This window comes from Homalodisca vitripennis, chromosome 1, assembly GCF_021130785.1.
Source record: "Homalodisca vitripennis isolate AUS2020 chromosome 1, UT_GWSS_2.1, whole genome shotgun sequence".
NCBI lineage: Eukaryota > Metazoa > Arthropoda > Insecta > Hemiptera > Cicadellidae > Homalodisca > Homalodisca vitripennis.
This window is the reverse complement of record NC_060207.1, coordinates 124406755-124420943: the sequence shown is the minus strand read 5'-3', so window position 1 is coordinate 124420943 and position 14189 is coordinate 124406755. Positions and strand designations below refer to the sequence as shown.

The 14189-nt window shown below is 31.6% G+C and overlaps 1 protein-coding gene across 1 annotated transcript; it reads left to right on the top strand.

Annotated features, from left to right (window-relative positions):
* The first annotated feature begins 1239 nt into the window (after window positions 1–1239).
* Window positions 1240–12798, top strand: LOC124370974 (pre-mRNA-splicing factor SPF27-like). Its single transcript, XM_046829280.1, has 5 exons — window positions 1240–1446; window positions 4924–5016; window positions 8069–8241; window positions 9385–9495; window positions 12553–12798. The coding sequence occupies exons 1-5, from the start codon at window positions 1372–1374 to the stop codon at window positions 12722–12724; spliced, it is 624 nt and encodes a 207-aa protein (XP_046685236.1). The 5' UTR covers window positions 1240–1371; the 3' UTR covers window positions 12725–12798.
* The last annotated feature ends 1391 nt before the right edge of the window (window positions 12799–14189 follow it).

Sequence of the window (14189 nt, the reverse complement as noted above, 5' to 3'; positions counted from 1 at the left end):
GCCTGATAGGCCTCTGAACTTGCTTCGGCTACATCCACTGGTCGTTAGAAGGGAGGTTGCAGATGTTGTCTTTCTTTATAAGATTCTCAACTTTGTGGTAGTCTGCCCCCCCTCTTTTGAGAGCGAATTGCTTTTCGTCTCCCTTCTGGCACAAGATCGCGCCGCCTCTTCGAGCTGAGCCACTTAAACCGCAACTATCTCCAGTTCAGCTCTGTCCCAAGAATACTTCGGCTTGGCAACGAGGTGGTGCAATGAAGTAGACTTTTTCTGCAATCGACTGGGAGCTTTGAGACGTGCTGTGTTGACAGTGAGGCTGGAGACATTTGAGTCAGAGTGAGCTTGCCGAGTCCTGCACAGTATTACAGTATTACAATAGTTACTCCATTGTTATCTGTGATGATTTAGTCTATTACTGTTATCATTATTGTTATTGTTGTATTATTATTTTTTATTACTTGTTATATCACTACTTGTTATTGTTATTGCACTATTGTTATTGGTACCACTTTCGTTATGTTTCACATTGTTTTAGTTTTGTCTTGTTACATCTGTTTATTTCACTATGTGATTTTTCAAACTATACTTTTTTATGAGAATTTATTACTGTTTATTACTAGTCATCTTAAGTATTGTAATTTTGCAAAATGGTTATACCGTGGGAATGTAAATAAATAACTCTAGTCCAAGCCCCTATAACGAATCGATTAACTGTTTGTTTTTACTCAATTTGAGGTTAGTAGTTTTACTTAATTTTCCTGTAATTCGTCTTTGGTTTTGTGACAAAAATAACATAACCACAGCATTTTAATATCATAATTTATTATATCACAAAATTGTTCACGTGAAAAAATAAGTGACGGTGAGGATGACTATTTACTACTTATATTACAACCTATTTCAACCTCTGATTTGAGCTCCCCTTATACCTCGTATAATGTTACACATGTACACATACATTTCTTATTCTAAAATTGTGTTTCTATTCCTTAATGAAGTTTCGGGCCCTGTCCTATTTTCTGTCATAAGTTCAATGCTTTATTGTTATTGTCTTAAATAAGATCAAGTGTTTACTGCATGACGTTTTAAATTTTAATTTAGTGTTGCAGGTTTGTACGTTTTAGGGTAGTTTGCTCTATAATAATTTACTTCGTGGTACTTTTTATTTTATTTGTAGGTAAGTTTTTCAGATATTACTGGTAACACTGGTTACTGACGTTCTAGGTCTACTACTTTACTTTCTAGATTCTGTTTCTACTGTACTGTTTCTAGAATTCTGCTCCTGCTTTCTAGGTGACGTTTTGGTGGTGGTGTCGTTTGATTGTTTTGGACGCTGTTTTTGAAAAATCTTATAGTTTTAGGTAGTAATTTATTATGGCAGGAGAAGTTGTGGTTGATGCACTTCCTTACATCGATCAAGGTTATGATGAACCTGGAGTCCGTGAAGCTGTAAGTAATACGCCATGTCCTAGTTGTACCCGTAAATTAATGTTTTGGAGGTTAGGTTTGTGCAGTAATAAATTAAAGTATTTTTTGGATTAATCGTGTTTTCTTTAAATTATTTGGAGAAATTAGTATAGTTTATTATTCAATTGAGGAAATAGTATGAAATTTCTATATTCTAAAAATGTTTCTTTTTTTACAATTTATCCTAGGCTAAGTGCGTATAGCCTAGGCCTAGGAAGTTGCCAGGAAAAGATAGTTGTGTGTCATTCACTGCACATTATTTGTTTTTTTCTTGTAAAGTGAAGTGAATATATATACTATACAACTCAAAACAATTAAGTTGCAAAATGTCCTAAAATATTTTTATCTCATATAAGTGTAGCCTATTTGTTTACTTGAGCGACTTCGCAACTTTGTTGATCTTTTAAAAAAAACACCACATGCTAAAACAGTAAGTTTTAAAGACAACTAGTACAGTTTAACAGTTGACAGTAATGCCTCCGGCCATCAGTGCAGATTACGGGATGAACGAGAAACTATTATTTTACATAGCAAGGCAATAATCGGGAGTCCGTGAAGCTGTAAGTAAAACACCATGTCCTAGTTGTACCCGTAAATTAATGTTTTGGAGGTTATGTTTGTGCAGTAATAAATTAAAGTACCTTTGAAATTAATCGTGTTTACTTTAAATTATTTGGAGAAATTAGTGTAGTTTATTATTCACTTGAGGAAATAGTATGAAATTTCTAGTATTAAATTCACATCACAAAGTAAAAGAAAATAGGTAGAGTAATAAGCGAATCCTGTTTTTGGGTAGAGTACGATAAGCGGACCTCGTTTTATACCGATTAGTTGAATCATCAATACTTAATATTCATTTATCGATTACGCATTTATAAACTGTATCAACATGTCTATAGTCACAATAACATATCAATCATATTTTAATTTAAATAATTAACATAATGCAGCATAGTGCATAATTCATAGTGTTATGAATAATAAATGAGCTCTAATGGCCAAACAAACAATTAGAACTGGAAATAGAATAAAACTCATAAATAATAATGAAATGATAATAACTTAAAAAAACATTTATAGTAATAGAAATATGCGAAATTATTTATGTGTTTTCTCCTGGGTAGCAATGATTAACTACTTTCAAGAAGTTGTTGAAGCATCTTCTCTGGAAAATCGTACTTCTCTTCTGTACAAATTCTCACAGCGATGATCTGCAAGCAGGTCGGCTTAAATATGCCACTTATTAACTTCGTTTCACTGTCCTCCACGAGTTTTCGACTGTGTGTTACTATAAAAGAAAATACATTTATTATATTAAAAAGTTTTTATGGTTGATATAATTAGTTATTGTTCAAAAATCAGTATCAGTTGGTTGTATCAAATGTTATAATTAAGTAATATTGTTTGTTAATATCGATATAAAAAAACCGGGTCTGCTTATCGTACTCTACCCCTGTTTTTTATCGATATTTATTACAAAGGATACTGTGTAATGACACCCATCGATATAATCAACCGATATTAACACATTCTTGACATCAGCGATTTTCCAGATTTCTTTATTTGCAATCAAATTTGTCAATAATAATGGCAAAAAACCGTTTTTTACATCAAAAGTCTAAGTATAACGTAAAAGCTATGAAAGCTTCGCAATTTTACACAAAACAATGTTATTTCATTTCAGATATGAATGAAGTTTTATCTGACTTGGATGAACCATTGCCTTGTGAATTAATTGTGCTTGATCCTGCTAACTTTGAAAATATTAAAGATAAAAATACATTGTTGAACATTTTTGTTAGCTTATATAAATGTACTTTCTATAGCGCTATAAGTATTTTTGGATGAAACCAAAATTGTTACGTAGAAAAGGTTAGACGTTTATTTCATAGTTTTTACTTTTGTGTAAAATAAAAAAAAACCTTGCCATAGAAAATGTTATATAACATAAACTTCTATAAATACTTGTTGTCTTAAAAGTCCCACCCACCTCCCTCCTTATTAACCTTTTTATGAATAGAAATGGAGTGATTTACTTTAGGGGTTGTTTATATGACCAAATGAGGAGAAATATATATTATTATAATTAAAAAAGTATCAACATACTTCTTTCAGCTTCATTTTTTATAACCTTTAAGTTTGATATATAACAAAAACTTTTGTATATATTGGATTTTTTTAAAAAGTTTCACGTTGGCTATAATGGTGGTATACATTTAATTAAGAATTTTAATTTTTACTATTTTATTCTGTTATTAAATTTATTTTAAAAGTAAAATTAAAATGATTCAATATTTAATTATTTTGTTGGAAATTAAATTTATTTCTAAAAACATTTATATTTTTTTAAATTTATGTATCTGGAAAAATAGGTGAGCAATGATTAAAATTTAAAAACCCTTACAAAACCGCAAAAAGTGCCTGCCACTTTAGAAAAATGATGGCGAGTTCCAGGATTAAATTATCTGTATCAATGTAAATACATTTTCAGATTGTAAACATTATTTGTAATACAACTCCGTCTAAATAAAACTGATAGTTAACTTTAGAAAACTAACCAAACTAGCATTAAAAACTGTGATGATAAAATATAAAGTTCCAAAAAACCATCACTAATACTTGAGAGCTAAAAATACTATAAAGTCATCAAACCATATTATTTTACATAGCAAAGGCAATGGCTGCTACCCACTTGCGTAGAAGTATGTTAAAAATTTTAATTCAGATTATGAAGTAAAACAAAATGTGTAGAGTACAAACAGCGGATCCCTGTTTTTATCGATATTAACAAATAGTATTGCATAATTACACCCATTGATATAATCAGCCTATAGGCTGATATATATAGATATATATAATATAGATATTAATTTCATTAATTTGAAAAATTTACTTAAATCATCTGCGTCAATGTAAATACATTTCAGATTGTAAACATTGTGTTTATTTAGTTATGGTTTCTTTATTATTTAAATGTGATTTTTCCTATTACCTGTCCTAATTATTGTTTGTTTGAAGGTTATGGTTTTTTATTATTTACAAGGCATGTCATTACATTATACTGAATTAATTCTTTTAATTTCAAACATTTGGTTATTATTTTTTGTTTCATTTTTTATACATTCATCTCAAAAATTTACATTTGATAGCAACGTATGTTCAATTTTTCAATGAAAGTTTTTTTGATAAGTCTTTAATCAATATAAGACCTAAAAATGTACATGGTTTTGTTACTGTTATTTCTTGGTACACGAATATAGATTTACCAATATATAGGGTACATATTAACAAGTGATTTAAGGTACCTACAACGTATTTTGAATTGTTATGCTATTCTTTTTGTACTAAATAAGAATAAATAGTAAATGTGGTCGTTATAATTTCTAAGAATAGAGAAGAACAGACCATGTTCACTTTAAGCCTTAAAATACCACATCTGTACACAACTTCATGTTTCAGGCATTAGCAATGGTTGAGGAAGAAACCAGAAGGTATCGTCCTACAAAAAACTATCTAGAACATCTTCCACCTCTCAACCTGAATGCTTTTGAGGTAATAATTATAAATAATAATATAATATAATAAATATAAATAATCTATATATATAAAAAGAAAGTCGTGTTAGTTACACTATTTATAAGTCAAGAACGGCTGATCCGATTTGGCTGAAAATTGGTAGGGAGGTAGCTAAGAACTGGGAAAAACACATAGGATACTTTTTATCCCGTTCCCGATTCAGGATTCCGCCCCACTGGTCTCTAAAAGTTACGGAAATACCCGTAAGAAATGCATTACAGCAAACATATGTTATTAAGTGAAAGGGCCTTTTCAAATTGAATCAGCTGTTCTTTGTAAACATATATAATGCAACAAAAGAAATATTTATGTTTATATCATTTAATTACCATTTTAAATTTTCTTTACATTTATAGTTTTAAAGCATAGAGTAAGCTTAAGAGAAACAGCAAATTTTGTTTCAACTGTTTCTGCAATCACTGTTAAGCATATACTTTACTATCCAGATAATACAAATCAAATTTTAATTTTTTTACAATTCAAAGCAGTTATCTCTGCATCTCCAAGTCAGATACGTACATTATTTGCTATCATCATTTCGAAATGCTTTCCATCGAACCCATCTAACCTGTGGCACAAATACAAGGATAATATGGCAGAAGATATTTTTACATCAAATTCGTGTCAGTTCAATAAATTACGATCTTGAAATGAATGAGGAGATACATAATCGGGCCTTGCTTTTGATCGAAGACATGAGTTATCTCATGTGTGGTAGTTTATTAGTTCATAGTCAGGTTAGGAATGCCAGCGCTAAATCGTAAAATGAATGACGCATTTAATCGAGAATTGGAATGGGAACGTGAATATGATCACCAGGAATTAGATTTAGTAGTTCAAACAAATGTGCCCCTGATGAACCCCTAACAAAAGGAAGTTTATGATACATTAATGAAGGCAATTGATGATGGAAACGGTGGTTTATATTTACATGGTGGAACTGGTAAGACATTCCTCATGTCAGTAGTTTTAGCCACTGTTCGTGCAAGATATATATATCTTAGTTCATTGCAGTTTCAGTTGCTTCTTCTGGAATAGCAGCCACATTGCTAGAAGGATGTCGTACGGCACATTCTGCATTATATATTGAAGAACCAACGTGCAACATTACAAAGCGCTCCGCTATGGCGAAAGTTTTATCAGAATCGAAGATCATCATCTGGGACGAATGCACAATAGCGCATAAACGTGCATTGGAAGCAGTTAACCTAACATTGCAAAATCTACGTAATGACTCAAAATGTTTTGGAGGCGCAACTATTTTACTGTCGCGATTTCCGCCAAACATTGCCAGTAATTCCCAGATCGACTGCTGCCGACAGAATAAACGCTGTGCCTCAAATCATCGAATCTATGGCGCTATGTTAGGAAACTTCAGCTGACAACAAACATGAGAGTTGCATTGCTGAACGATACATCTGCTGAAGATTTCTCTGAGTAATTGTTGACTATCGGTAATGGTCGAGTACCTGTCGACGAAATCGAGCGGATTGATTTCATTTCCTCGGATATTATGTAACTTTGTCTCATCGAAAGACGAACTCATCAACAAAGTATTCCCAAACATCATTACTAACCTCAAAAATAATGAATGGTTGAGTGAGCGAGCAATTTTGGGCAGCTAAGAATAAAGATGTAGATGACTTAAACTACATAATTCAGAATGAGATCATTGGTACACTGCATTCTTTCAAATCTGTTGACTGTGTAACAAATGAAGATGATGCCACCAACTATCCAATTGAATGTTTAAACTCCTTGGATGTACCTGGCACAATTTACAACTAAATATCGGTTCTGTAGTAATCATGCTTCGAAACTTATACCAACCAAAACTGTGCAACGGAACAAGTTTGGTGGTAAGTAAGTAAATTGGATGAACAATTTGATTTACACCACAATACTCAAAGGTGAGGAGGAAATTTCTCATTCCGAGGATCCCGATTGATCCCACCCGACATGCCCATTTGAGTTTAAACGGTTTCAATTTCCGATCCGTCATGACTGTAAATAAGTCACAAGGCCAATCGTTGAAAGTTTGTGGTCTTAATCTCAAACATCCATGTTTTTCCCATGGCCAATTAAATGTGGCAATGGTCCACGGGTCGGAAGACCATCCGCGTTATTCGTTTTCGCGCCTAATAAAAAAAAATTATGGTTGCCTGTAAAAGTCGGTTTTACGTAAAACCGACTTTACAGGCAACCATAATTTTTATTTACAATTATCCTAATTTAAAAAGTAAAAAATGTGATCATGTGATATTGCCTTTAAGGCGGGACAAAGTTCGCCGGGTCAGCTAGTTAATAATAAACCAAATCTATATTCATTTTTAAGTTTTTAATAACCAGTTCTGTGTTTCACAAAACAAGTGTTAAGATATTTATTTATTACATAATAAGGTGTGTAGTAAAATAAATCTCTACATAAAATAACTTACATATTGAGGTGTAATACTTTACCAAAGAATATTTTGTTCCTACACATTAAAATTAGAGTACAGAATTATTTTATTCAAATAACTTACTTCTTATTCACTGTTACTGTGTATTATAGCAGATTTAGCAGGTTTTTTACATTGAAGATGTCCACTGACCTTTTATAAGTTCATTTTGAAATTCTGAATAGTTTGATAATTCGAAAGAGGTCCAGTTCAAATTAATTCAGATTTATTGATGCTCTGCTGTATATAATATTAACAATTTCATCGAGTTTGTAATGATTTACATATAATTTAAGCATATTAAAAATTAATTATCATTTTTCAAACCTTTAGTTTATTTTTTGTATGCTTATTGTGCACACAATTTTTTATTTCAAAACAGTAAATTACATCTAAATCTTAGGAAATTAAATATAAAATCATACAAATCTAAATAAAAAGAATACAGAAATTTGTATAGATGTATGTTTGCCAATCATTACCCTCCTTAGTAATCTTGGTTAATACGATAAAAAAATAGGTCAAACAGTAAAAAAACTAAACTGTGCAGGAAAAAGGTATAATTATGATTATTGTATTGTTATCAGACAGAATTGTTGCGAAACGAGTTTGAGAGAATGCAGCAACGCCTGCCCATGGACACCTTAAGCATGAAGAGGTACGAGCTACCACCTCCCCCGGCAGGCAAGATGACTGACATTGCTGCGTGGAATGAGTGTGTAGAGAACTCCATGGCTCAGCTGGAACACCAAGCTACGAGGTAATATAATCTATTTACATGGGCTTTCTATGACGGTGTGTATTTCTGGTTGTATCAAGTACTTGTTATGTTAATTTGATTTATAAAATCATTATATTCAGCAATTATGAGGCTAAATTAATACAATTCACAAAATATTTTTGGGACCAGGAATGTGAGACTCTTATATTAAGCTGGGCCTGAAATTGTGAAGCTGCTCTGGTAAATTGTCCAGTTTATAGGGAATATTTCAAGTTTAAAGCTCTCTTTATTTATACATTGTAGTACAAGATCACAAAGAATTATTGTCATAAATATTTAAAATTTAGCATTTAAAATGTTTTTTTAAGTAAACTACATAACCTGGTTACATCTAATACAATATCATATATATATATATATATATATATATATATATATATATATATATATATATATATATATATCAGGCAATACAATTATAGGAACACATTTTCAGAATCAGACTATAAAAAAACTAAATGAAACTAAACCAAGTTATACTGGTAGGAAGTTTTTTTGAAAGCTCTCTCAGTTCCTGAAGAACTTAAAACTCTGCTTATACAACCAGTTTTAAAACTACATAAAGAGCTAGTCAATCAGTATTACTATAGCTTGTTCTAGGAGTTTTTGTAGTTGTCTAGTTCTAAATTTATAACATGTGCAGACGAATTTAGTAATGAATATTATGTAACCTGCATTATGTGTATGTATCAATTAATATGTTACGATTTTATGCTCTGAAGATCTACCAAATAATGAGATACCAGGGTATAAAGATCTTTTATACAAACCCTAGATCAGGAACTAGGGTTTGTATAAAGGAAAATAAATTCAAAAACTTAGTGGACACACATAGGTAGAGGCTTTTTATACATAACTGCCATATACTTAGGTGTACATTTGACCTTGTGACCTTCAGGTTTCTGCCACTCTTCTCCATATACGAAACACAATTGTGTGCAACCCCTATCTTTATGCAGGAAACCTTTAACAATCAACACTTACTACTTACAATTTGCTTAGTTCTATTTGCTTCATATAATCTATTCAGGTTGAATAGAATCCAGATTGTTATGTAAAAATCATTGACGCTCTACTCTAATGGTTCTGACATCATGTAAATAACATTGCTGTTCTATACAGGATTTGCAACTTAGAACTGATGCTGGAGTATGGCTGTGAGGCATGGCGCTCTTACCTGGAGCTGCTGGTCAAGTGTGTATCGTCAGCACAGAAACAGCTGCAGGGCCTAAGGTAACATTTTGCTAACATCCACTGTGTTTTGTTTTCAGTAAACATAAGATCATGATTCAATCATGTTGGTGATCAAGGTCAGTACTGCCACGGTATTTTGAGAGTATAGGATACTGCAGGCAATTTCTTTTACCTGATGGTGGTATCAACTTCCCATCAAAGGTCTCAGCTAACACATATTGTAATTTGACAATGCCACTTTCTTCTTCTGCACAGGCAGATTTTTTTATGTTTAATGGCATCATAGATAATTTCCTTTATAATCCAGCTGTACAACGTGCAGTAGTCAGGTTCCTTTTGAACACTCAAACCCTTTGAACCCCAGACCAAAATATTGATGGTGGAAAAAACGTACCAAAATCATTTGACCTAAGAACTACCGAGAATCCCCGGAGCAGAAACAGCTGTTTTGCATACTGTTTGTAAAAAATTAATACTTTTGCTATTTTTTATGCTATTGTCTTGTATTACACACCAACATGTCCAGAATGAAATTGTATACACAGAAAAAGATTAGTCTGAAGTATTAAAAAAATGTTTAACAGCATTAAAATAATTTTAAAATATATGTATATAGATTTTTAGGCAAAAAAATTGATTTTAACCCTTTGAATGCCACAAGGCAAAAAATTTAGTACAAAAGAAATGCACTAGCAACTATATTGCAAGTCATATGCGAAAAATGCCAGGGAATAATAAGAAGTATTACCGGGCTTCCGGAAAAAAAGAATATATTTTTATTATTTTTCATACTATTTTTATGAAACAGGTATCAAAATATTTGTAAAAAGTTGTATTACAATAAAATGTTACAAAACAAATGAAACAACATAAAATAATATTAGTTTTGGCATGTCAAAACCAAAAAATGTATAAAGCAATTTTTATTTTTTAGTTTTTATTTTTTTTGACAAATTAATAAGAAACAATTTTATCATGGGAAGAATTTTTTTAATATTCTTTATAACATTGTTAATGTGAAAAAAATAATGGTTAACTTTTTTATATAATTACTATAGTTACATAACAATGCTTGAAATTATGTACATAATGAAAAAATCATTTTTCAGTACCGGTAACACAACACTAAAACAAAAATAATTAATGCATTACTTACATTTATCCTTTGGTTCTAAAGTATATCTAATATATGGTCTTCATATTTTCCCAAAAAATATGTACACACACAACATGCGCGCACACACACACGCGCGCGCACGCACGTACGCACGGGAGATATCAATTTAACAAAATCATTTTAGAGAACCTAACCTCAAAACGATGTAAACCACAACCATGTAACCGAACGTATTATTTTAGATATTACGCATACTATACGTAGCGAGTTGTTTACGCGCCAACGATGTTACGCGCCCGGTTAATCACCGCCCGCTGTTGTTGCTTCTATTATTCTGTGTTTTTTTTATCTTCACTAATATAAAGTACTATGTGAACTATTATTTATCTATTGCAGGATAGTTAACAAATAAAACAATATTGGTTGTGAAAAGAAATTCATGAAAAATAAAGCGTTAAAAATTACGATAACAGACGGCGACGACGGATCGTCGCCTGGCACTTTTCGCACAGTAAGTCGAGCGACGATAGATCGTCGCTGTGGCACTTTTCGCAAGGGTTTTTGGCGACGATGTATCGTCGCCGTGGCACGCAAAGGGTTAAGATTTTTTAATTAAAAAATAAGAAATATTTTTAGTATGGGCACCCACATTTTATTTTTCTAAATTTAGTTTTGTGTATGTAAAAAAAAAAATTATATTGATATCTCTAAAAATAAACTTTTTTTGAATTTTTATATAAAAGTATGCGACTTGTAAAAACCTCTAGGCGTACAACACAAAAATCACTGATATTACCTAAATAAATAAATAGTCAAAAATTGTTGGTACTTACGATTTTGTATTTTAATAAAATACATATAAATATGTATTAATACTCATAAAATAAGTATTTTACGATTTCAAATAAATATGTATTAAACGCATATACCATGGCGACGATATTACGTCGCCCGGGGGATTCTCGCAACTTCATTGGCGACGATACATCGTCGCCGCGGGGATCTTCGCATATCTTCTCGGCGACGATATTTCGTCGCCTGGGGTTCAAAGGGTTAAAAAAAAAACTTTTTTTTCATGGGTCGCTTGGAAGAAACCTCTCTTTAAAAGATAAGACCGCCATTTCTTTGCTTAAAGTTTGTTTTTAACAATGAAGGTTTATGAAGTAGTTTATTCCATGTATTTACCATTAAGAGTTACAAAAAAGAGTAACATAATGTTTTGAGATCTAAAATTTGTTCCCTTACTAATTTAACAAACGCAACTACAATCTAGGTTAAAAATAAAGAAACCATTCCAAGTCAGGAATCACAACAATCATGTTGCGTGTTGACTCAAATATGCTCTCAAAAAAACTAACACATTTACTATAACACGTTATACAGTACTAACATATACACATATTGTGGAAAGAGATGGTTGCTTAATTTTGTACAGTTTCACTTTTCGCTTAGTGCAGAGTACATAAAAACTACTGGACCTATTGTGCTGAAATTTCTTAGGGTCCTTGGTTAACATATAAGCCTATTCCTATTTTAAAATTCCTCCAGCCTATGCCCCACTGGTCTTAATAACTCCCTTTTTTGCTTTATCATTACGTAGTAAATGTATTTTTAATCACCTGTCAGTCAAGAATTATATATATGCTATTAAATGCACTGATACTATTAAATAGAGTATTATCATTGGAGCAATTGAAGAAACACAAATTATTGCAATGTCCTGTGTTTGTCATAGTCACTTTTTCACTGATGATTGGAAAGTACTAATAGTGACATAATATTTTTATATATTATATATAGTATGTAAAAATAAACTTAGTTAGGATTTTAATATATTTATTTTGACTTAAATTGATTATTTACATCTTGCACTAAACATGCCAAAGACATAACATTAGGTGTATGTAGATCAAGAAAACTTATATTGAAATTGCAGTGTGCTCTGACATTGATTTAGATGTTTGTTTTTTTTTTGTAAGGAAGGAGATCCAAGAGATGAACTGGCAGCGGAAGAACATGCAGATGCAAGGAGGTGAGAAGCTGAAGAAGCTGGAATCGATGTGGGTGGGACTGGTCAGCAAAAACTATGAGATAGAACAAGCCTGCGTTCAGCTGGAGAAAGAAATAGCAGAGTCCAATGCCAAAAAATAATGCTGTAACTTCAACCTGCTGTTATATTGTAAATATTTTTATAAATGTGAATAAACTGTGATTTTTATTTAATACTTTTGACTACAAATCAATAAGCATCCTTTACAAATTTGCTCCAAGTAGATGGTTATATGTGTTGGTCTTTCATGTTTTCTAGACCACCATAATGATAAACATAATAGGATTGTTCAGTATGTTTTTAGAAAAACCTAGATTAAATTTTAATAGCATCAAAACAGGATTGTTATCAGTTTGCTTTTTAGTAGACATGGTCAAAGGAAGCAAGACAAGATATTAGGACATTCCGAATTTTTTTGTGGGTCAATACATATCAAGTGGTACAAAATACAAAAATAAAATATTTTAATTTTTTCAGCCGATGGCAGGGCATTTTTCCATTGTTTGAGCGCTTATTTCCAGGGATTTCAGAGCTCTGCACTAAATTAAATATCTCAGCTTTTATTCATTCTAGAACATTAAAATAAAAACCAATCTCTTCAGAAAGATCTGAACATTAATAAGGGTCTATGAGTAATCCCTGGAAATAAGCATTCAAACAATGGGAAAATGGCCCCCATCGGCTGCAAAAATATTTATAATTAAAATCATTTTATTTTTGCACTTCCAATAAATTGTACTTTCAAGAATAAAAAATTAAAAAATCTTGAAGCAACCAAATAAGTTTTTTCTGGGGCACTTGAAATGGATTAACCCTTGTACTTTCAATTTTTGAATTAAATTTATAAATAAATATGTGTGTGTGTGTGTGCGCGCGTGTGCGTGCGTGCGTGTGTGTGTGTGTAATTTAACAAGTTGATCTTTTGGTTCATGGGCTACAAGATTCAAGATCTTCATTGCGATTGAAAAGATTGTTATACCAATTTAAGGGACTGAACTACAAATTTCAGAATGCCTCTTAAATTCAAAAAAATACAACTTACTGGATTTTTTTCTTGAGGCATTCTGGTTTTAGGTGGTTCAGTCCCTTAACCCTGCAACTGGTTTTAAGTGATTATTGACACATTAAGAACATTTTCAAATGGCACTAAGCTATTTTCAACGCATTAAATATGTTGCAATATGATATCTCACAGCAAATTTATTTTTAATTTATGCAAGTTTAACATACAAATTTCAAGATAAAGATCCAAGGTTTCATATTATGCCATAAACCATTCTACAGTTACTTGAAATATATCATTACTAATTTTTAAACTTGGACGTTCACATTCATTTCCGATTGCAGTTGTTTATGTAATTTCTGAACACACAAAAATTACCGTATGTTTGTAAAAATTCCCTGTCGAGGGCTTACATTGTCCATGATCGTGAGTCTCGTTACTGAAAAGGATGTATTCTTGGCTTTCAGAAACATTGTTTTAATAGCCTGTAAGCAAATAAATATTTATACAATAGTTGTTTGAAAAGGTTCTGTTCAGTTGATTCCCAAAATGCTTAATACGAC

Bases quoted from the DNA above. Each gene is read 5' to 3' on its own strand.
- LOC124370974 (XM_046829280.1), top strand. From the start codon at position 1,372: ATGGCAGGAGAAGTTGTGGTTGATGCACTTCCTTACATCGATCAAGGT. The intron at 8,242-9,384 runs GTAATATAATCT...TGTTCTATACAG, and splicing joins CTGGAACACCAAGCTACGAG to GATTTGCAACTTAGAACTGA. The intron at 9,496-12,552 runs GTAACATTTTGC...TTTTTTTGTAAG, and splicing joins AAACAGCTGCAGGGCCTAAG to GAAGGAGATCCAAGAGATGA.